At 40.0% G+C, this 25085-nt stretch overlaps 1 protein-coding gene across 1 annotated transcript in view; it reads right to left on the reverse strand.

The window, feature by feature from the left end:
- Nucleotides 1–926: 926 nt before the first annotated feature.
- ankrd11 (ankyrin repeat domain 11) overlaps nucleotides 927–25085 on the reverse strand; it is a 124370-nt gene continuing 100211 nt past the window's right edge. Inside the window, exons 5-14 of the mRNA XM_028443111.1 lie at nucleotides 12253–12426; nucleotides 11022–11222; nucleotides 10773–10915; nucleotides 9939–10086; nucleotides 5438–9836; nucleotides 2636–5351; nucleotides 2409–2507; nucleotides 1606–1749; nucleotides 1413–1505; nucleotides 927–1315 (exon numbers count right to left, since the gene is read on the reverse strand). Coding sequence (XP_028298912.1) covers nucleotides 1130–1315; nucleotides 1413–1505; nucleotides 1606–1749; nucleotides 2409–2507; nucleotides 2636–5351; nucleotides 5438–9836; nucleotides 9939–10086; nucleotides 10773–10915; nucleotides 11022–11222; nucleotides 12253–12426 — 8303 coding nt within the window. The 3' untranslated portion in view covers nucleotides 927–1129. The remainder of the gene's footprint in view (nucleotides 1316–1412; nucleotides 1506–1605; nucleotides 1750–2408; nucleotides 2508–2635; nucleotides 5352–5437; nucleotides 9837–9938; nucleotides 10087–10772; nucleotides 10916–11021; nucleotides 11223–12252; nucleotides 12427–25085) is intronic.

Consider the following 25085-nt stretch of genomic DNA (forward strand, 5'->3'; position numbering starts at 1 on the left):
GCAAGAATACATTGGTTAACGAATATAAAAACTGTACATAATTTACGGAATACAACTTTTTTTTAGTTTTCTTTTGTTTTTTTTTCCATTAAACTAATATTGGCTCTGTAGTGTTTCAAGTCACTTCCTCAGAAACAATGAAATGCCCAAGTAAAGAAACAGACAAAAACCATATTTCTCTTCTCCTGCTCAACAGAAATTTTTCAATTGTCTCTTAGAAACTTGACATTCGTTGTGTCCGTTTCTTCTAGATGTCTCGTAATGTGTCTGCAGTCCATGGCGGTCTGATGTGTTTGTGTTGGAGCGAGCGGGGTTCTGGGGAACACTCCGGTCTGTCCTCACAGATCCGCGCTCGCCCTATCTTGTTTCACCAGCCTCAGAGGCTGCAGCATCAGTCTCCTCCTCTCACATGTGCACACACACATCGTGACCCCTCTGCTGTATCCCAACAAGCTGGAAGCTTTGTTTACGAGACTCTTGAGCTCATTCCGGCACAAGACGACAAAGGAGCAAGGGTTCCCTCCATCGAGGTAAACCACCAATGGATGGTCGTAGCTTCCTGGATCCCCTAAAGATCTGCAAAAAGCACTGCAGCTCCATTTACTGTTTGGGGATCATTGAGGGGTTCCGCATTCCTCCTGGACGACTCAGCATTGCCAACTGTTGGAAGCTTCTTGTCAGTCCTCCGTCTGGTCAGGCAGCGCTCTTGTTGCTAGAGCTCCTCTGAGTATAGGGAACTGAAGCAGGGATCAAAGACGAATGCAGAAAATAGAACTCTGTCCCCAGCTCATAGTAGCTGAGCGCTGAGGTGTTTTGTCTCCATGTCGGCACCCCAAAGCAAAAACTGCTTCTTGCTTCTCACGCTAGAACCGTACAAAAGCGTAAAAACGTTGTGGATGAAAGTGCAAGTTGAGTGTTTTCTTTTACACAAGTAAAAACACGTTTCCGTCTTCATGGAAGGAAATCGAGAGCATGTTGTTCATTTTTACTCTTTTTTAATAGAATATATACGTTTCCTCCCTGAAGTCCTTGTTTTAACTTGCTAGCCCTTTCCATTCGTTCTGTTCAACCAACTCTTTTTGAGAAGAATTTTTGGACAAAGTCTGCACTACGTCTGAGTGCGGGTTTGTCACGCAGGCAATAGGACAAAGTCATCATTGACATCCACCATTGGCACGTAGAAAGACGGCACTTCGTTGACGCAGAGCGACTTGTGTACTGCTGGGTCCAGCTCCTGGACCTTCAGTTGCCACTCCATCCTTTGCACTGCATTAAGCGCTGCTGCCTCGTGCTGCTGTCGCATCAATAAACACGTCTGCACAGAGAAGAGACATGCATACGTTCATTTAATGTTACCAAATGAAGACAAATTGCACAAAGAGCTGCTAAAATAGTACAAGAACGGACGTTACCTTCATACGGTCATACTTGTCGTCCACATCTTGGATCCAGGAAATAAACTGCCGTGCATTGAAGCGATCTCTCACTGATTTGTTCTCATCGCCCTGGCAACAAACATGGTAGGATAGATTGTGATTAGCTGTGAAGAACTGTAACTATTTGATAAATATTTTCAGGCAATAGTTTAACTTTAATGTGTCCTACCTGGCTTTCTGATGGCATATTGTAGACTTCAGAGTCCAGTAGCATCGTGCAGGCGCTGAATGGCACAGCCTGATTGGCTATTGTCCTGGCGGCTCGGCAGTGGACCCTTAAAACCTCTTGTTCACAAGAAACGATCAGCTTCTCCTGTGCACCAAGCAAAACAGGATGATCAATTACCATAATTTAACACATCAAACAGATTTAACAGAGTTGCAGACTTTAAGAGTTGCTTTCACCAAGGACATAATATTTTCACCAGCGTTTATTTATTTATTGTCTGTTAGCAGGATTACATCAAAAGTACTTCATGGATTTTGAATTTTTTTTAACAAGGATATTCTTAGGCCATGAAAGATTCAATTAAGTTGGAGGGGATCTAGATCAATATTCTGATTCTGGATGAGCTTGAAAAAACCCTGACTCATAATTGGCAAAACTCCACAAATTCATATCTCAGGAGTAATTGACTGATCTTAATGAAATTTACGTCACTTATGTCGGGTTGGTTCTTTAATTACCCCACAGAATTTCATCTGGATCGAATCTGGATTGCACATTTCACCGCAGTTATTCGAAAACATTTACCCATACATTTAAATCTACTATATTTGTATTATTGGTATATACATTTATTTTAAGCCTTTAAAGTGTGAATGAACGTGGCACCATGATCAGGATTACTGATCCAGATAACGGCCAATATCTGGCAAAGAGGATATTTGACGCTTGGCGGTAGTTTGCATTGACTTCTCTTGTATTTCAATTTAATTTGAGGCTTTCATGTTTCTTTACACGTTTCTCACCCGTTCGATGCTGTGCTGCAACCTGAGCTTCCCCCTCACTGCCTCCTGTTGTCTGAATAGCTCTTTCAGAGGCTCTGACAGTGACGGAGGAGGAGCAATCTGAGAAGATAAAACAGCATTTGTTAAACAATATTACTACATTATAGCCATCAAGACTAATGTTCTCAACTAGATATTATATTTAATTTAAAACATTTACAAGCCAATACATATGAACAAAGACTTACTACAGGGATGTGAAGCTTGCTGAGAGGTTTGCCATCCAGAAGATAAGAGCCGGTGTAGGTCACGTATTCAGCGTAACACTGCGGGGCCTGAGGGGTGATGTAGCACAGTATTTTCCTCTTCTCCTCAATCTTCTTCCTAATCTGTAGGTATTCAAAATAAGGGTTGGAGCGGTCGCTGTGGTAGGGCTCAATATCGTCCAGCTTAATAGCATTTACTACTACAGCAAGGGTTTGCTGAATCATCTCTCTGGTCTGCTGCATGGCCGTGTTCACCAACTGGACCTGGACGTGCTGCCCAGCAGAACGAGGAAATTTCCTTTTCCGTGGGTGCTGAGTTTGGGATTCTTCTTCTTCCAAGTGGAGAAGACGACCTTTAGTCGTCTTGGTGAGAACCACTGATGCAGAAGTTGTCACGGAAGTGGGTGCAGGCACTGCAGAAGTTGAGATTGAAGCTGTAGAAGAGACACTCAGCCCAGAGTCTTTGTCTTTTTTCAAAACTGAGAAAGAGGAGGCTGAGGTGGGTGTTGGGGTTCTTATTGGAATGGGATTGATGCTGACCACGGGATTGGTCATTACAGGGGCAGAAGAAGAACATGAGGTTATTATTGTGGAGGTGAGAGATACACCAGCAGCAGAAGTATTGTTCTTGGCGCGATTTCGGGTAACTCTTTGAGGAATTTCATCAACCTTCTTGGGGATTTCAACAGCAGCGGTTACAGTTACTGGTGCGACCTTTGAAGAGGGCTCATGTGCATCTGGTAGATCGAGAGAGCTGGAAAGGGTGACTGCAACAGTAAGCTGAGGAAGGGGACTGCATGACACTGTAACTGCAACAGCTTCGGACATCTCATCCTGTCTCATCTCTGACTTTAAAGCAGACAATGAGTCCATGGGTAACTGCAATGGCTCAGTGAGGGAGTGAATGGGTATGTGATGATTTGGACTAGAATCTGAGTTCAAATGTGAAAACAACATACCACCATCTGACTCATCAGCTCCTCCATAAGATACTTTTCTCTCCAAAATATTGCCATGAGACAGAGAACTGTTGATGGGCACGCTTTGAGTGTCAGATTCCAATTCTGGTTGGAAGGTGGTATGTGGAGATGGTACAACCAAGTCATGTTCCTCAGATTTCTCTAAATTAAGGTCTTCACTCAGACAAGAAGTCTTTGTCAGACTTGGTAAATCAACAACCAAAATGTCTGAGTCATCTCTTTCTGTTAGCGTATGTCTGATATGGGTCGGCATTATCTTGTGATGGTCAGATGGCTCTGGTTCTTGAGCTTCCAATTCTTCAGACTTGTCTGGTAGCGGAAGGTCCGGCAAAGAAAAGGGTCCGAGATCATCGATTTCATCTGCATCTGCTGAAAAGGGATCTGCCCATGGTACCACTGGCACATGGCTCACAGCTGGAGCAATGTGACTGTCTATGGTAGCACCAAAGCTATGTGCCCTCACTCTGCTGTCAGGTTCCACACAGGTGGAATCTGTGTCCATCTGATGAGTTTCTTCAATGTCAGGCTTGCTGCAGTCTTGGAAAAATGATTCAAGCCTGTTAGAAGATGAAGAGGTGTTCAAATAATTGGGTTCTCCATCCATTGCCGTGTCAGGCCTCTCTGGAGATGGAATATCGGCCACAGCCTCCTTCTGCTCATCAAAGTCCTGGGTGTCCTCTTTGTGCCACCTGTTCCAGGTAGCATAAGGTGGAGTGACAGAAGGATGTCCAGTCAAAGGATCAGTGTCAGAATGTGAGTAAGGGCTAGTTATTTTAGAGACAGCAGCTTCTATCTCCCCGTAGGTTCTGTTAGGAGATTTCAGGTCCATATCAGTGTTCCAACCCATGTTGTGATCAAAGCAATTTTCTCCATTATTGGGTGCACAGTTTGCCGGGGACAGATGGAGGACTGGTTCTTGATGAACCGGGGGCTCAGCAGGCCAGCTTTTCCTTAGTGGGTCTTCAACTTGAGGGGAGAGAGAAAACTGGTTTTTCAATTGTTCAGCCTCCTCAACAGCACTGTGATGACAATCAGTTCCCTCATCCATGTCGCATTCTTCCTCATGATCTTCCTCCTCCTCTTCCTCCTCCTCCTCCTCCTCCTCTTCCTCCTCCTCCTCCTCCTCCTCTTCTTCATCATCATCATCCTGCTCTTGATGTCCTGGGACAGATGGAAGATCTGAGAGGACCAAATTAGGCTCACTGTGGTGAGGCTCAGAGATATCATCGATGTCCAAAGGTGGCAAAGCAGCAGGAGCTGGAGTAGGTGGTGCAGCAATGTCAAAGCATGGTTCCTGGGGATCTGGTCTGTGCACTGGTGTAGAAGGTTTGGGCAAGAAACTGCCAAATACGCTGCTGTCAGGAAGGTGCTCACTGACCTCAGTGACAGAGAGGGATGGAGCTACTACATCTGGAGTTGGATGAGCTGGTTCTCGACGGGGAGACAACAATCTGATTGGGGAAAAATAAGGTATAGACAAGCAGTCAAGCCTGTCCACTGCTGCCAATTTGTCCTCTAAAGGTTGGGAGGATAAAGGATCAAATTCATTCACTGGATCACTCTGTTGTCTAAGAAATTTGTCAGCTTCAGCTTTAAACTCATCCTCCAAAGGTCTCCGGACATCAGAAGATACAGAACGGCTAATAAGGGGCAGCTGGAGATTCTTAGCTGGGGTAGGACAGGTGCCCTCTGGAAAACTCTGAGGGTTTGAATACCTGCTGGAAGGATAACAGACCCCTCACATTAGAAAACACAACAAACAGAAACCAAAAACATACAACAGTGTGTGATTAAGGTCAAATACCTTTCAAAGAAGGATGGAGAGCAGGCATTCATAGACATTGTCATTGCTGAGGTGTTGTCCAGCCCATCCAGCATGATTTCAGGGTAATCTTCAGCGCTACAGGATGGGGTACGCGGGGTCTGCATTACTTCCTCAAAACTGGGACAGGAGATGACCGACGTTGGTGTAGGGACACCAGTGGGCCTATTTTGATCTGGCCTGGGAGAAGCAGGAAGGTTTTCCTTCATTTGGTGGCCTGCCAACCAGTCTTTTGAGTTTTGACTGTCAGTCAGCTGAAACTTTCTGGTGGGGGACATCATCTGGGCTGGCAGACCAACATCTTTCAGCTTCTTCTCTTTAAAGCCGGACTCCAAGCTGTTGGATTTCTTTGAAGACAGCTCACTGCGGTTTTTGCGCATCTCCTCCGTTGACTTGGTTTTGTCTTTCAGCTTGGGATCCCCAGTTTTGGGTCTTAGCTTCTCCATCTGCTTCATTCTTTCTTTATGTCTCTTATGGCGTTCTTCAATCTCCTGGTCTTTTAAACTCAACATTTGTCCAAAGCTTGTCATCTGATAATCACCATCAACCAACAGTTTTTCACGGGGACGAATATCTTTTCGTAAGGAGTCTTTTTGATTGAGCTTTTCATTTTCTTCCTTAACCCTGGATTTACTGTGGTCTTTGTCCAATGCTTCTCGATTTCTATCTTTTTTCGGGTCAGATTTAGGACTGTCTTCTTTTGACCTGTCTTTGAGAACATTTACCTGAGGACTTTCTTTTAAACCTGACTTAATGTCCTCCTTGGAATGCTTAAAAGACCCAAAACCATCAATGTATTTGTTTTTCTCATCCTTCATCTTTTCCTTGTGTTTTTCTTTTTTCTTTTTGTCTTTTATCCTGTCACTGATGACGCCACTTACTTTTTCTTTGTCCTTTTTGGACATCTCCTTTTCAAATTCTAATGTTTTATCAAAATCGTCATCACCGTCTCCTTTACTGCCATAAGGGAATGTGTAGGGATCTGCTTCAAGAGGCATTGGCTCTTTCTCAAAAGGTAAGCTCTCTCTACGGCTGTAGGACTCTCGAATCTCTTCTGTTTTGTCACGTTTCTCTCCTTTGTCCTTCTTGACCTTTTCTTTCTCTTTCTCATGACTTTTCTTTGAAGAAGATGAGGAGGAATGTCGATGCCTCTCTTTCTCTCTGAACTTGTCCTGAGGAGTTGTAATGGTTAGAGAGTCTCTCCTGTCATCAGACATATCAGTAAGGGTGATAGAGTCATAGTAACTGGTAAGGACTGGCTCGTGCCCTCTGTCAGTGAAGCTGTCTGAGGAGATTTCACTGTTCTTGTCATTGGAGTCGTCTTTGTAGTCATTCATGGCCTCCTCTTCCAATTTTTCTAATAGGGACTTTTCATTTTCACCACAGCCTTTAGATGGCTTCCTTTCCTTGCAGTGGTCTTGTTTATCTTTATATTTGTTCTTTGTCTTCTCCTCACTTGTGTCCCTTTTGTCCAGCAACTTCTGCTTATTTTTCTTCTCTTGGTTTGACTCCACTGACATCCTGTCTTTTCTTTCCTTGTGTTTTACATCTGCTGAATCTTTCTTGTCTTTGTTGTGTTTTTCTAAGGAGCCTTTCCTCTCTTTACCAGTGTCAAACATGGTCTTATCTTTCTTCTTATCTTTGTGTTCTTTCTCTTTGACTTTTTCCACATTATGTTTGGTTTCTACAGAAGACTTTCTTACTTTTTCTGGGAAGTGATCGAGCTCGTCCTGATCAGGTGTTGAGTCTTTTCTAACAGAGTCAGAAACCAGCATGCTACTGCAGTAGCTGTCCTCATCGTCATCGCTTTCATCTGTGAAGATGTCAGCAATTTTTAACCAAGTTTTCTCCCTGATCTTCTCTGGTTTTCTATCCTCTTTCTTGACCTCCAAGAAGTCCTTTTCTCTGTCAACATGTTTGTCTTGAGAGGTCTTTTCTTTCTTCTCCTTTGTTTGATCTGAAGACATTTTTCGCTCTTTATCTTTGCCATGAGAGTCTTTATGTTTCTCTTTGGCTCCCTCTTTCTTCTCTTTGGTGACACGATCTGCTTCCTTATCCTTAGCAGATTTTTCTGTGGAAGTTTTCTCGTTCTTGTCTAGATCAGCCCCTCTGTCTTTTATTTTGTCCTTGTGTTTGTCAGCTTTTGTCTTTTCTCGCTTCTCCACTGCTTCACCTTTCTTCTCCTTTCCAGAGTGGTTTCTTTCTCTGATATCACCAGATTTACCAATGACATCAATATCTTTAAAGAAAGAATCATTGGCATATTCGTCTCTTATAGATTCTTGTTTTATTTTAACATCCTTCCTTTCTTTCACAAACTCATAAGAATCTTTTCGGTTGTTGTCCAGTGTGTCCTTTTCTTTTTTGTCTTTGACTGCGTCTGTTGCGTCTTTCCGTTTCTTTTCTTTCTCTAAGTGACTGGAGTTTAACTTCTGTTTTTCTGACCAGTCTTTTTTCTTTTCATTGGTCTTCTCTGAGGAGTCTTTGTCTTTCTTCTTAGATGTTACTTCTTTTTCACTCCTTTTCTCAGAGTGATCTAATTTCCTATCCTTGATTTTGTTCTCTTTCCTTCTCGTCTCCTCCTTGACAGTCTCAACAATTAGCTTAACTGCATTGTTGGCCTTGTATTCCTTGTACTCTTTGACAGGAGCATCCCAACTGTCATCTCCATAGAGGGATGAGTCGGATGACATCTCAGAACCCCATCTGTCATGATGGTCATCTGAAGGGCTGAGCTTGGTGTCCTCTAAGTTGAGAAATCGGTTGTTGATGTCGTAGCCATCATACTCAGACTCTTCCTTTTGTGCTTTCTCTTTTTTACATTTCTCTTTCTCCTCCTTGTTGGGTTTTTCCTTCTCTAACTTTAGATGCTTCTCATCCTTCTGCTCATTTTTTCGGTCAATTTTGGAGGATTTCTCCTTGGATTTTTTCTTTCTCTCCTCTTTGTGAGCCTTTTGTTTATCCTCCTTTGCCTTCTCTTTAAAATTTCTATCCTTGTCTTGTTTTGAAGGTTTTTCCCTCTCCTCCTTGTTTGTCTTGTCCTTGGTAGAATCCTTTGTTTTCTTATTTTTTTCTTCTTTTGTAGTCCTGTGCACATCTTTGCCTGATGACCAATCCTTATCATCAGCCTTTGTTTTAGAAAGCCTGTCCTCTTTCTTTGAATGGTCTTTTTCATGTTTAGATAGTTTAATTTTACTTTCAGAGGGAGATTCTGAATCGACAGTGAGGGATTTTTGTCTGGAATCATCAAAGTCAAAAGAATAACTTTTGACAAATTTTTCATTCATATCTTGATTAAGCACGAGGCTAGGAGCTTTGTCCTTTTCCTTGTTTTTATGCTTGTGCTTCACTTTGTGTTTTTTCAGCACTTTACCATCTACATCGGCTTTGGACACTGCACTCTCTGTATTGGTGCTTTTGAAGAGATCAGAATTTTTCTTGTCTACTGTGTTACTGTGCACATTGTTGTTTTTCTTTTTGTTCTCTTGCGCTTTTCGTTTAACTTGTTTTATTGATTCAACACTGGAATCAGCAGAGGAATAATCAGATTCACTCGACAATCTCGTTCTGACAGAATCAGAGAGCGAACTGACGTCCGACCACGTTGGTGAAGACACAGTCTTCCAGCCATCTGTCCTCCACTGCTTTGGGTGCTGTTCTGCTAACGATGGTGCTTGTTTCTGAGAGTTTAAACTTCCATGTGAAGAGGAGGAAGCATTAAAGCCAGTTTCTTTTAGATTTGTTGCAGAAGAGTCCTTTACACTATTTGAGGCCTTGTCATCCTCACTTTCCAAATCTTCACAATCAGAGTCAGATGTCCAAAATTTGTCATTGACTTTACCAAACCTGACTTCTTTACTAACATTATTTTTGCTTTCCTTCTTTTGCTTCTTTTTTACTTTGTTTTTGTCTTTTTGCTGTTTAGAGCTCATGCTGCCAGAGTCTCTAGTCTTGGTATTTACTTGCTGGGCTTGTTGCCGCGGCGTAGGTGCCGGTGTGAAACACAATGTCCTGTCATCTTCGTCCGAGCTGTTGCTATCAGAAATGATCCGCCTGACAGATTTCTTTGGTGTGAGCGAGTTGCTTTTGGAATAAGTTTTAACTTCCATCTTCGGTATTGAGATGAAGCTGTTGGGCTTGGTAACAGTGTCCTTGCGGAAGTCTTTTTTCAAAATGTGTTTATCGTCCACAGGAGGAACACGCTCCTCTTCATCATCCTCATCAAATTCATATTCATCTTTGATGGGTGTTACTGCAGATTTTGGGGGGTCTGCAGCTTTTCCTTTTAGTTTTAGGCCCTTCTCAAACTCAGAGTCTGTGTTATTGCCATCGACAGAGCTGGATGGGGCAAATGAGGGAGCATCTTCTTCTTCTGAAGATTCTGGACAATAGAAAAAGAAAAAAACAAAAACTGAAGACTTACAGTCCCTCAATAAGATTTTTAAAAATAAATCATGCAAGACTTTGGCCTATTATTGCTCACCTGATGAACTTTCTTCACTTGAGGTGTATGTGCCTTTACCCAACAATAAATTCAACATTGTTGGAGAATTGGCAACCTTTAGTGGAGTTTCACCCCTCCTGTTGCTTTGTCGTGGGTCGCCGCCATACCGTAAAAGAAGTTTCACCACCTTAAACAGATTATTAGATATTATTATTTGATTATGTGCAGGAGTCCAGAATAAAAAGCTGATAAAGAAAACTTATAATACCTATATTTGAGACACTTTTATTTCTTGTCTTTGGAAACTGACTACAGTTGAGTTCACCCGAGTTTAATTGTTTTATTTGTTACTTAAATCAATGCAACAGTTATTTTAATAGTTATTATTACACTGAGGCTGCTTTCGCATAGAGCTGATAATATTGTCACCTAGATTTCACTCAGTTTGAATTTTACAATGCACTTTTACAAGAGCTTATTGTTTTTGTTGCACTTTGACTTAAATTGTTGTTTGTGGGAATAATTTCTTGCAGTAAAAAACAATAAAGTGAACAAACAAAAGTAAAGCAAGTCCGTAACTTCCTCACTCAATGCTTTCATCCTGAGTGAAATTGGCTTCACTGATGCTCTAAAGACTTTGGTTGTGTGTTCACACAGGGCTAAACAAATCTTTGAGAGGTTAAACTTCTCTAGACTTAGCGGGTGTGAACGTGCCCTAAACACTATCTTTCTAACATCCTTAATCACTATTCATTAGAGGATTTAACAATTGTAGATGTCTCCTAACTACTACTTTTAAGGCAGTATAATTTTCTTTGTTTTTTTATTGCCTGTTTTTTAAATTGGTCAATGCCCTTCCAGTCTTTGGTTTACCTTGAAATGTCCATTGTTGGATGCATCATGTAGAGGGGTGTCATCATCCAGACCCTTGGTGTTGACCTCTGCTCCTGCTGCCAGCAGCTGCTTGGCCACATCATAATACCCACGATTGCATGCCTCGTGCAAAGCAGTCCAGCCTTAAAAACAAAAAGTTAATGTGTGAGCACTGTACCTGAATAATTACACATAATTTGTGTGTATGTGTATATTTGCAATGGAAGCAGACAACAGAGAGCATCTTACCTGCAAAGTCTTTTACATTCACATCAGCTCCTTCAATAATGAGCTCCTTGATGCGGCGCACCTCTCCTCGGATTGCTGCTCGATGCAGTCGAGTTTCTCCCCTCTCATTCCGTTTATTCACTTTGTCTTTGGTTTTAGATGCAGAGTTTGGCGTTCCCTTCTGACCTAGACTGGACTGCGACTGATGCTTTGGTGTTGTGTCTGTGGGTTGAAAATGTACTTTTATGTAATTTTAACAGGACAACTTATTCCTTTGACAGCACAGTAACAACTTGGTTTGACTGTGTTTGTTATGTTGTGATGCTGATAATTCCCATTGACTGCGTTTGAAAAGCTTAAAGCCAGAAGGGGGCAGTGATGCACTAACAATTGGCAACAAGATATTAGTATGTACTTGAGCTCATTTCATCCTATCAACATGATTAAACACAGGCTTTAATGGCATCTGTATTATTGAGTTTGTATTGCTATTGTCCCAAATTATATTTGAAATACACCCACTTAATCTCTGCCCATGCCTCTAAGGCATACGAAGACAGAAATTAAATATAAATAAAACTTTGTGTGCACTGGTAAACAACTACCTAATTCTACCCTAAATGCCAGCTCTGGTACAAGGTTGATTGCACCAGACAATTTATTTTAGGTGTCAAGCCTATTTCCTGTCTTCTTCTTATAAGCAAGTAGTGACTTCAACGATCTTTGACAGCAGAAAAATAACTGGATAACTTAAAATCTGGAGTTTCTACCTTTGGCTTTGAAAGTTTTATACCTTTCAGCATAGATGCAGAAAATCCATCCCTGACCTGATACTACCACAATACCAAAAATATTTTTTTTTTAAATATGCAGCCGTTTACAAAACTACATGTATAAATAAAGGTTATAATTAGGTAAATAAATGTGTATTGATAACTATGCAACTGTTTTCAATATGTATCAGCACAGGTTTATGTCGTCTAAATAAGGATTTTCAATTTGATTATTTGAAAAAAAGAATGTAAATACACACAACTATAAAATGGCATGAAACAGCAGGCAACACACTCCAGAAGCACAACAAACAAAAGCATTCTCTGTATGACCCACCCATCCTTCAATTCTCTTTTAGCTCACCAAGGCTGCCCACTTAAACTAAACACACTCACTCCTCATTCTATGCTCCCACATCCCATTATTCCTTCTCCGCTGCCCATCCACAGAAGACGTGGCCGAAATGATAAACACGCACCTGGACTGTTGACAGACTCCTCGGCTGTCATTTGCATGAGCAAAGCCACCTGCTGCCGCTCAGAGAGGGGGTACCCCGCCCGGATCCCTGGCATCCCCATTCCAAACGGCAAGCCCGCCTTCCTGGTATTTGTGGGCTCCTTTTTAATGCGCTTTCGTTCTGGACCTGGTTTTTCTGCAATTAGAAATAGAGAGGGAAAATTAATTTCATTTAAGTTCCTGTATGTAAAGTTGTAAGTATTACTTAACCAACAAAAACACTTGAGGAACAGAGATATTGAATGTACAAATATTACACATTTTAAATCTTAAGAAAACATTTTACAAATATGCTCACACACCAAACCAATAGTTTTCTTATTTGATAAAAACAGAGGAAGAATAGAGATCTACATTTAATACAACAGAATTGAAGTTCTTCACGTGGGCATAGCAAAAACTCAAACACAGTGAATGGAACAAAAAAAAAGAGAAAACTTGTACACAAGAGAGAGCAAAAAGGAAATACCAATAAACTGTTCAGTATACATTTCCATTAAAAAGGAATATAGAAAGCTAATTTCAAAAGCAAACAAAATTACAAAAACACAATTTCACCAGCATTTAAAGCACCAATTCATAGTTTGTCCATATTGCACTTGGTCTTAATGTGATCTGTTCAGTGACATAATAATGGCTCTTGGGAAAATAGTTCAGATGTCTGTTGGTTCTGGCTTTTACTGCTCTGGAGACGATACGTTTTCCATTTCAAATCTTTGCTCTTTTGAAAATTTCCCATTGGCAAATATTAAATCCAATACAATGTGCAAAGAGCACAGTTTGTCAGAGGTTTTTTGTTGGCAGTGGGTGACTTTTGTTTTATTACCCAGCTGCCCCTGAAAAAGGGAGGGGCCTTCAGGCAGTGTGTTTATGTCTGTCTCCGGCCCAATCAGCCAGAGTTGAGAAGAGAAAAAAAGAGGGTGCGACTTGGCAGAACCTCGGTTATTACAAAATAGTGGGTGTATATTTCAATTCCACATGGCCTTGCCAAGGTCACCACATGCCTGCCTGCCTGCCAGGATTACTGAAGACGGGGTGCTACTGGACAAAAGCAGCTGCTTGACAAAGACACACCCAGCAATTATTTTTAGTGGCATACCATGCAGAGAGTAAAGCTCCTCACACCTCACCACTGAAGGGAAACAACCTCCAGAACTTGCATAAAACGCTAGTAACAACATTGACCTCGACAAAAATGTGAGACATGAACAGCCCTCGCTAATGTGCACACAAAGGCACTAGCAGAGGAGTGGATGTGCCTGAGCTTGATTTTATTGAAGCTTTTGTTTCTCATTCCAAGACTGGCTGCATTGCTGAAGGCCATAAGCATATAAGTAAACAAGGCAAAGGAGGAAGCAGGCAGCTAATGCTTCTGGTGTCAAAAGGCATTCAAGGAGTGTATTTTTCCAGTTGCAGACATGGAGCTGATGAACTTTGACTAACATCTGTGAACACTTACAACTAATGTGCCCCCTGCCCCTCTTTGATACACTCACGTTCTGCAAAGCATTTGCTGTTTAGACACATTCCTTGGGCAAAAACTTTAACAGCAGGAACCACAGAGGCAGTCCAAACATGTTTTTTCAGGAGCAGAACAGAGAAAGTGCTAAGCTAGCTTTTCCATGCTATGTTTACAAGAATGGGAGCCAGGAAGGCAGTTATTAACCTGATGCACCCATCTCGACGACTGCTAACAACTTGCTTTACCACAGGCTTTAATACAAGTGTATTGTATTGTATGTAAGATGGAAAGACTTGGCAGTCTATCCCTGATCTCTACGAGACCTTAGCTGATGAAACCTAAAAACGATATTGCTAAATATTCAATAATCACAATATCTAAGATGATGGCGACAACTTCTCAATTAAGACTTTAACTCACACTATTGTCTGTTAGCTACCTGGAAAATGTGTGGATGAACAAGAGCTAGCCTTTATATTAATAGAAACAGCAGAGCAAAGTGGTGTGACACAATAAGATTATTATTGTGGAATAAACACTAAAGGCAACCTTTAGCATCATGGGAGCAATTTAAGTCCCACCCACCATACAAACCAGAGGCTGAGAGCCACAGATCAATCACCATCAATAAATTACTCTTCTTCAATGCCTGAGTGTCTCTATGTCACAACGAGGTTCTCTCAAATAATTTAAAGATATTTTACATTTTGGGATAGAAAGCATTTTGTGTTTCATAGCAAAAAGTGGCCACAGTGCAAAGAAGAGGAAACTGGTTCCCTTTTTCTTGGACTCTGCTACAGACAGCTGTCAACCCTCAGGCTGGGGTTCAGATCGCCGATGTCCGGTTTCTGAAACAGTGTTAATTAGAAGTGTTAGCAATCGATGTTACTTTTTCGTGGATGCAAAAGTTCAAGTTTGGCTTTGACAACTTGGACAACACGAAACCCTTGGTGGGTAGGAAAAGCGTAGGGGCCCGCAGGGAAACCAGTCTGTGCCGTCGCATTGATGATGATGTGACAAATAGCAGAGGGCGATTACCAAAGTGGCAAGACACCCCGGTACTGAAGTGGTACTTAAGTGTTAAATGTTACTCTGTGAACATCTCTGTGAAGGTTTTAGCAACTTAACTCAGGAGAATGGACTGACGTGCAGCTGTGCTCATTGCTCCGCTGAGGGGGTGTGGCTTCACTGTAGCGCTAACAAGATCTTATATTGAGTAAGATGAACATCCCTGCTCACTTCAATCTTTGACCTGGAGAAAATATTTCTCCTCTTGTTGCTGAGATTTCACATTATGCCACTGGGAGTGAGGCCAAAGGCAAAAGTCAGGCTGACCTGATAATACTGTATCATGTTTTTCTGCAGTCAGTGTCTTCTCCTCACCCTTCTCTGTCTGCTCTGTTTCAGGTGTCCTGAAGCTGATGATGGCAGTTCCCGATCTGTGGTTCACGACTCAACTAGTCTGGGACACTCTGATGTTCTCTCTCTCTATCCTGTTCTGTTGGTCCTTCTGTCCACTAACCCCAACCAATTGAAGCAAATGGCTGCCATCTCTGAACCTGGTTCTGCTGGAGATTTCTTCCTGTTAAAAGGGAGTTGTTTCTTCCCACTGTCGGTAAATGCTTGTTCATGTGGATCTTGTTGGGATTTGACTTTCTTATTATGAATTTTATATTTTGATAAGCGCATTGAGATGACTTTGTCGTAAATTGTGCTATACAAATAAAGTTGAATTGAATTGAATTATGCGTGCATCATCTATGTTCAATGACAAAAAATGAGTGATGACATACTTGATGGTCAGAGGGGCATGGTGATTGGTCACTGAGCCAGAGGGGAGAGGCAAGGAAGCCGCAAGTGTCACAGGAGCAATAGGTTGCTGATCCCAGCATCAGGTGGTTGCAAAGCTCTGTTTTCATGTTAAAGGCACATATTTCCATTAACATCATTATGCTCACGTGTGACACACCTGCACCTACAACTTTCCCACTGATTACCCACATGTAATTAACCTAAAAGAGATATATTAAGAAATACTCATCAGTTTGTTGTTCTGTCCATCAGTTTTTCAGCATATATTTTTTTTTTTTTGCTGTTTGGGGCAGTAATGGCCTAATGGTTAAAGAAGCAGGCCACTAATTTAAATCCAATGTGGGCATCACTGTGGGATGTTAAGCAAGTCCCTTAATGCTAACTGCTGCCTGGGTGCGACACTGAGTTGGCCCACTGCTCCACAGGGATGGGTTTAAAGAAGAGAATAAATTTAGTTATTTACCTGTATAGTAGTCTCAATCACTGACAATGATTTGATACGCACCTAGACACACTACCAGCGATATGATACATTAGCAATACATTGACTCCCCTGGCGATGCAATTCACCTTTGTTCGTGCTTCAATACGATATTGATTTGATAACGATTCAATTCTACACAATGAGATACAATACGATTTTGTGTGATATCATGCAATTCAACATGATGTAAAGAAATTTTACCAAAAATATAAATAGCAAATAAGAAGCTGCAATTCAGTTTGGTACTAGACGCAGAGAATTTATTGTATTCATTATAAGCAGCAAATTTAAGAAAAAAAGTGCACATTTTGCTTATAGTCTCTCCTAGTACTATGCATCACTTTATGCAACTTATTTTTGGCCTCTTAAAAAGCACAACAAAAACAGGCCTTTTCATTAGTAGTGTTGGGGATTTGTTACCAGATTCAAAATAAGGAACAGGAATGGGTTCCTAAAATTTGGAACCAGTTTATCAAACTGTCAGAACTAAAACAGTAATAGATAATAGATGAGATAACATCACGCTCAATGAGTGACTTCAAGTGACACTTTCAATAGTAATGTCCATATTCCTGTCTGCCACACAGATAGTAATATGAACTGTTCAGAGGGTATTAAGCTAATACAGTAGCATTAACGTTTCTAATATGAATAATACAAACAATAACAACCTGTCACAATTGGGTTTTTCACAACTTCTTGTGCAAATAAAGATGCAAACTATTATTTAACGATCACAGCTGCTGTAAACACACACTCACTGAGTCATATTTAACGTCCATAAGACAAAAAGAATAAAATTAAATGGAATAAAATGCACTTTTCAAAACAGATCTGGCATCAGTTATGTCTTTATCACGGGTAGAGGGTGATGCCAGACTACTAAGTAGTTTGAAATACTTTTCTCACCAATTTTGCTGGAGCCTGGAGGAATCTGAGTTGGGCCGTATCAATACGAGTGAGCCCCTCAGTTTGTGTAAGGTTTAGCAGCACGGCATTGTTTAATTTACCATCTTCCTACGGCTGATTTTTAGATTTTATGTGCATTATAAATCTCATTTATAGCTGCTGCTCTCACTGACCTCCATGTTTTTGTGAGCTTGTTGCGGCACCAAAGCGCTTTCTGGCTTCAGCCCGCATTCAAAACAAAACGCGAAGCAGTGATGGTGCGTTGGAAAGACAGGATAGATTGAAATACAACATGAAAAATTGTCCTGCGACCCTGAAAACAGGAACAAGCGGGTCAGAAAATGGATGGAAGAATGAAAAAAAAAAAAAATCGATGCAACCATGGATTTTACCGATGCATCTAGATTTCACCCGTAAATTGTACAAATGCACGCTGAATGAATCGATACACTTGCATCTCACACGTTTGTATCGAGATACCGATTCGTATCGATTAATCTCCACATGCTGACTGTATACATAATATGTATGACTTTAGTTGTAAAAAAATACCAAAAATTAAGGCTCAAACATACTCTGGCACAGCAGAGACCGCCCAAGTAGTTTACAGACTAGGGCGCACCACCATGTAGTAGATTCCATTAAAATCCAAAGTTTCCCACAATCTTTAGCGCTTCTCCGTAGTCCTTGTACTCCTAGGACGTGTTTTAAAGGTGTCGGTAATTTCATAGCTCAACTGACAAGCTCTCCTCTAAGTTCGTCTTCATCTCTCCTGCTGTTTTACCAGGCAGGTGAAATGCAGGTGGGTGTTACATTTATTGCGGGACAATACAATGCCGAGCAATGTTTTGTGTGACACCAAGTACGCAGACAACTCCGCACGACTATATAATCTGAGCTATGCAGCTAATTGGCTTCGCAGATGTGTGTCCGAGTAATTTTGAGCCTTAATGTTGAAATTTCATTTTTACATATGTGTATCTCTTTGAACATAATTTGTAATCAGCTTTAAGTTAAGGATGGTCAATATGGACTAAAATGAAATTGAATCAATATTTTTTCCCCATAATGATGATACAAATCTAGATATAAATCTCAATATTTTTTCCTCAATAAAGTCTTACAAAAAAGACCATTGTGGGTCAAAAACCCTAGTGAAAAATGCCATATTGGCACTTTTATTAATAGCCAGTTGGATGGTATCAACAGGTTGTGCCACTTTTGGCTTTTACCACTCATTAGGGACAGCATGTGTCAGAAAATTCTTTAGTGGAGCTTGGGTCAGGGCAGGTCTGGGTTGCAGCACGCAGCTCTTAGGGCACACTCGGCTATCATCATCAAATAACTGAGCTGATGTGCTTAGTGTTGCTACAGCACAACTACTAATACAAACGATGCAGTAGGAAACGGCATTCATGCAGCTGATGTATTGGTCTCTTTAAAAGGAGGGGCCATCTCACTACGTGGGTAAGAGAGAGAGAAAGAGAACCTTGAGCTTGAGGCTCAAACACAGCGAGCTCGTAAAATTACAGAAGAGAAATAATTGCATCATTTCTACTAATGTTGTCTCAGTGCTTCAAATGATGATACAGCTGAGGGAGTTTTTTGAGGAATAACTGGACATCTGCCCTGTGACTGACTAGACTCAGCCAGACACATAAACAGTATAGACAATTCAGAGGCTCTGCTCAGAGTGAGTGCATTGGTGCTCAGAGGTGTGCAAAGCTGAGTTTATGTGAAAGACAACAGGAAAGACATTGTCTTTCACATAAGATAAGACTTCTTTATGTCGTCTACGAAACAGCAGAGTTGGAACTGTCGCCCCCTGCGGTTACGAATTTTTTCGGGTCACGGATTTTGTTTATCAAATTTTGGTAAACAAAAAAGGTTTACATCGACTTTTTTTTTTAAACTTTTACTGTTTTTTAGAGCAACCCAAAGCAGCACACGTTGTCATTTTGACTGAAATAACTGCTAAATGATCCTTAAGGCTCCACCTCCTATAGAACTCAATGGACTAACAGGGGCGATTTGCGTTATCAATGATGTAATTTCAACATGGCGGCACACAGGCTCAGAAAAGGTCAAGTAGTCCCATTTATAAAAGTTAATTAAACGAATATGGTGCAAAATAATGTGTTTTGTTAGGCAAATAACTTCTAATAAGGACATTTCAAAAGTTTTAGGCCACATTTGTAAAAACAGTGGAGGATCCCTTTAAGTCAGAGCAAAACTAGGGTAGAGATTTCAGCTGGTCCGCACAATGTGTATTTAGGGAACAGAACACTATACAAGCTTTTATGTTTCTCAGTAAATTGATATTGCTCAGCTGAAAGACAGCGGTGAAACCTTAATCTCTGGCAACTTGGAACTCGACTAACAAGGTAGAAAACAGAAAAAAATCTAAAAGGAACGATCACCTGATGAATAGCCTGCCTACCTGAGCTTGGGGGAGGGGACACATCAAAACCTGAATGTCTGACCACAACAAAGCAAGATTTTGATCAGGCACTGCAGGCAGACTACATTACAGTGTGAACCAACAACAAAACAAAGAGCCTGTCTGGTTCACTGAACACAAACCAAAAGCACAACCTGACTAACTACTCTAACCACCACAACCAGTTACGTCTGACAGTAGCACGTCTTAGTGAAACAATGTGTGGGGACCTGTAAAAACAGCAAAAACAGGAAGTAAAATTAGAAGACAAAGGTGGCAAACAGGATGCTTTCCCGTGGCTTAGCACTGAACAACATAGATGTAACAGTGTGACTACAACACAATGCATATCCTCTCAGCCTAAAGGGGCAGGCAGAACACTTGTGTATGAATTAAACAGTAGCAGCTACTAAAGTGTCCTTAGTTATATGAAAACATGGACACAGTGGTAATCTGTTCAAAGCAACTCATTGTAAAATCTCACATCAATTTTGTCCAGGTTAATTTAAAAAAAAGTTTTGGTTAAATCCAAACCACATATAAGGAAGTGTTCCACAGTTTCAGTCTAAATTCCAAACGTCCATCTGTAACTGATATCTCCGACACCAAAGTATGGTACAGTCTTTAGTGCACCACACAGCAGACCATTTACAATTGATAAACAAAAGAAACTAGGCAAAAAAAATAAAAAAAAATACCCAAGCTTATTTAGCTACAAAAATCAAGGTAGAACAAAAACAACACTTTTATAAAAGCAGAAAAACTGTATTGTGTAGTAGCAATGGGCGATATTGACAAAAAAAAAAAAAAAAAATCCCGATAATTTCTAGTATTTATCACGATAACGAGAAAAATCACGATAAATAAAAACTAGAAATAAAAAAATAAATACAAAATTCACAACTTGTAAGTGTAAACAGGTTCTTTATAAACACAAATAAATCTGAATACATCAACACTAGACACATTTAAAAAGGCTACAATAACTGCTGACTCAAACAGCTCAAGAGCTGATATTTTATGGAACATATTTGTGCATGTGGATCACTATTAGTGATAATTTATGTAATCAAATTATATATATATATATATATATATTAAAAGCACAAATAACTTCAATAGTGTTTTTACTGCTGATGAAATATAATTAAAAAATATTGCGTTTCACAAATTAGGATGAATGAATAGTGAATGAATTAGTTATTATGTTAATATTTATGACACACAACATGTGACATGTTTAGCTTTTATTCTTCCATACAAGTGTTAAATCTGACCATAAACAAATTGGTGGCTCTCTGTGGTTTGATGACAGAAAGATGTGGTCTTTTTACTTGGTCTATTCCTTATATGCAGTGGTTAGCACTTAGCTCAGTGTGTCGGTGTGTTAGCTTAGCATAGTTTGCTTTAGTTGAGTTTCCAGTTCATAGTCGTTGCTACAGGTTCATCTCTGTCCCCGTGTTTGTGGAACTTTGGGTGGATCTGATGGAGGAACTTGAATCGGTTCCCTTTGTTGGATGGTTATCTGGTTTTAACCAAGTGGCGGTCCATGATGTATCGCAGCACGGCAGCTTCAGGTAGCCATGACGAAGACCTCACACACATAGACGGCGGTGTGTGCGAGGGGCGGTGGCAGTGCACACCGTGCAGAGCTTCCGTAAACAACGTTCCGCTCCAAAGAATAAGTTGTTGACAACAAACGGGCAGTTTTGGCCTGTGGAATGCGTTTCTTTTGGGGACATTCTTGGCTAAATTGAGGGACAAATGGCTCGTGGGGAATTTATCGTTTATATCGTGTGATGACAAATTCTTACCGGTGAGAATGTTTTTGACGATAAATCATAAACAATAAAATATCGCACATACCTATTGTGTAGTTCAAGCAAATACATTTTAGCTTTATTTCAGTGAGAACTTTGCACTCCTTCACTAAAAGATTTAATCAAAACAACTGATTATCACATGAAATCTTAGATGCAACAAAACTGATCACAACTACTGTATTTTAAAGATTAATTAAAATCACAAGGTTGCAACAACAACATAATCGATAAAAAAAAAGACATTTAAAGTGTTGGCCAAAAAAATACATTATCCATTCGTAGCATCGCACCATGAACGAATAAATGGCCTAGAACTGCAGGGCTTTGTCAATGATGGCTGAAAGGAGCAAAAAAATTAAACTATACTCCACTTTTAGAGAAGGATGAAAAGAGTGAGGGAAGCGCAGAGCAAAAGTGGTATTTTCAAAATAAATGAAGTATGTTTAACAGATGCAATAGGACCAAACTGAACTGAAATAGTTGGATTGAAGTTTTTTAAAACTTTAGCGAAGGCCTGTGCATTAATTTAATGCCAAAAAAAGAAGGCTCTGCACACATATGGTGACCTTTGACCCTGTGGAGGTTAGTTTGTTCTTACGTCCGTTACGTTGTGGGAGCAACAATATAGTTGCAATGTGTTGGCCTGTTTTTAACACATTCTCTTTGCCATCAGATCAATCACATGCAAAGTCAAAAATGGTTGGTTTACATGGAAGGAGGGTAGTGGACAGGTGCTGTAATGCAGTGGTTGTCAAACACTAGACCACGAGCGGGGTGTGCGACAATTGACAGTGGCTGACTAAAAATTTTTTTAAAAAACTTTCGTTAATTACTAAAATTATTTATCCAATGTTGTAAAATTAAAGAGGTTCACTCTAGACTTTAATTGTGTGTGTTCACACAGGGTTAAACAAAGCAGACTTTCCAGGGGAAACGGAGCCTGGAACAGTTAGAGTGTTGTGAACGCGCCTATAGACACTGGAAGAACACTTTAAACACTTTCCCTATGGTCATTTATTTCTGGCAATGCACACAGAACAAAGCAAACCAGCCAGTGAGTAATTTAATACAGTCAGTGGCCTCCAGCATTAGGGATATGACAGGGATCCTATGTGATAACTCTGCTAATGTGTACTATTTTCTTGTCGTTGAAGGAAATAACCCCACATTGACACATTTGGACAATGATCAGTGATTTTGTATAGGTGTTAAAGGGTGCCAGAAAAAAAGTTATTCAAGTCCAAATTGCATATTCTTATTTATTAAGATTCTGAATACATTCAAAATTTTCCAGAATCGATTTTTTAAAAAGATGCCTTTTCAAGCCATCTCAGCGCTTAAATGCTGCAGTACTCCATAGTGGATTACATTCTACAGTTTCCTGGGTAGGAAGGAGCTTGACATGACATATGCGGTTTGCAAACTCGGCAAAATAAAAGTGAAGTACTTCCGGAACATTTCAAATATCTGAGCCCACATGGAGCTAAAAGAAGCCAAACAACTGCTGCCACTACCAACTCAACAACGCACACGGGCTAGACAAATAACTAAATCTATCACCTGTTTCATTTCGAAAGATCTGTGCCCCTCTAGCGTATTACCTTACTACTCATAAGAGTGAGATATAAAATGAACATAAAATGTTCTCAAATGTTTACTTTTGAAGATATGAGTGGGTATTCATGTTTCAACAGAAATTGAAAAGTTAAACATTTATTTTTTGGTTTTGATAAAATTAGAATTTATCTTATTGTTTTCTTCTGTTGTTTTTTAATGTTACAGAAGTGTTAAACATTGTAGCCACAGAAACTTGAAACGTGTTTGACTGCTTTATTTACAAAACTACTATTAAGTGACAAAGAAATGTTAATTTTTGCAAGATAAGCAAAATAAATGTTACGTTTTTGTCCAAAGTTTGCCTCCTTGTAGTGTGTATTTACATTTTTAGAATCACTTAATTGACCCTTGGAAACAAGCATTTTGTTGAACATTATCCATTTTTATTGGCACCTTTTGTTATTAACAGTGCTGATTGTGAATCAAGAATCAGTTTGAATCAGTTCTGAATCGAATTGCGAGTTGTTGGAAAATTCACATCCCTAGGTGTAATGGATAAGTTTGACGAAATACCTTTTTGTAATCATGTCATGTTCCTCGCTAAGATATATTCTCAGTTATATTCTATAGTTATTGATTGTACTGATCAAGTTAATGCCCAACATCCAGGTTTGATGTACATTTAATTTTCTATACATTTAATTTAAAAACAAATCATGTTTTTCTTTTCGTTCTTTCTTTCTTAATAAAACACAGCCATCATAGACACAACCAGAAGACAGTCAGAGACAGGCACGCACCGGCAAAAAATATGTTAGTAAAGACCAAAAGGTCAAGCAGTGTGACTTTTTTGGGGGTGGGGCAGAGCGGAGGGTGGGAACTATGACATGAAGGAGGTGCAAAATTTAGTAGAGGGGCTTGAGACTGACCCTGTGGGGTCAGAGCTTAAAAGCCTGAACAAAAAAACTGTGGTAACACCTGGTGTAAGCATGTAGTGATCTGATCACCAGTAAACAGCTGAAGGAGCAGTGCTCCCATGCATCTCTACATTATTCTTTAAGAGCCCATAGAGATCAGATTCTACCTCAACATGTATATAAACAGGTTTAGTTTAGAAAGTGACTGACATTTCAAACTAAATTATAATCAGATAGATAGTTGGCTGACATCCAAAAGTGGCTTGTTGTCATTTTACACTTTAAGCGTATTGTAGTCAGCAAGAACGAGTGCACGCAAGCACTGGGGAGAATTCTTCTTGTTGGACTTTTAATACACCAACGGCATTATTTAAGAACACACTGCTCTCACGATGTGGGAGTCATTTGCCTAAATTTGTGTCTTACGCTGTCCAACTTAAAGCTATTTCTTTAATGTACCGTATTTTTCGGACTATAAGGCACACCGGATTATAAGGCGCACTATCAATGAATGGGTCTGACTGGGTCTATTTTCATACATAAGGCGCACCGGACTATAAGGCGCACCGGTTTGTTATTATTATTATTATTATTATTATTATTATTATTAAGCGAAATAAAAGTCAGATAAGTCAAACTTTATTCAACTCATTAACAATAACTCTCAACATTGTTCAGGTTTAACACATAAAATACAGAACAATACACTCACTTTTTCAGTTCAGTATGTTGAAGCACAGTAGTTAATTTCATATATAAGGCGCACCTGATTATAAGGCGCACTGTTGATTTTTGAAAAAATTAAAGGATTTTAAGTGCGCCTTATAGTCCGAAAAATACGGTATGTGAAATATATTACCATGTGCAATTAGGACCAAAAGAAAGACTGTAAAACACAATTAAGCAAAAACACAGATTTGACATGGTTTGATGTGGTTTTACTTCACATCTGACACAAAACTACTTTGCATTACTAATGCAATAATACCTAGCCAACAGGAATTGTTAGGATTTCAACTCAAATAAGCTCCCCAGCATTCCAGTTTGCAGATGTCAGCTTAAAAGTTCAGTCCAGAGCATGTTTTATACTGATATTAGGTGACGAGCATTAAAATGAAGCTACTAGCAAAAAAATGTTACCAAGACTGCCCCAACATTTTTCCTGCAAGAGCTGCTTTAAAAAAACAATAATAACAGCAACAACAAAAGACAAAAGTAAACATTTAATTCTATTTATTCACAAATATATATAAAAGGCTTCTACCCCTTCAGGTTACACACCATTAAATTAACTTGCCAACAAAGTTGTTGAGGACATTACAAAACAACAAACAACAATCATCACACATGTTGAAACTACATGCAAGTCTGACTGTTCATAGCCCTTCAGT

The sequence above is a fragment of the Gouania willdenowi genome, chromosome 3, assembly GCF_900634775.1.
Source record: "Gouania willdenowi chromosome 3, fGouWil2.1, whole genome shotgun sequence".
Taxonomy (NCBI): Eukaryota; Metazoa; Chordata; class Actinopteri; order Blenniiformes; family Gobiesocidae; genus Gouania; species Gouania willdenowi.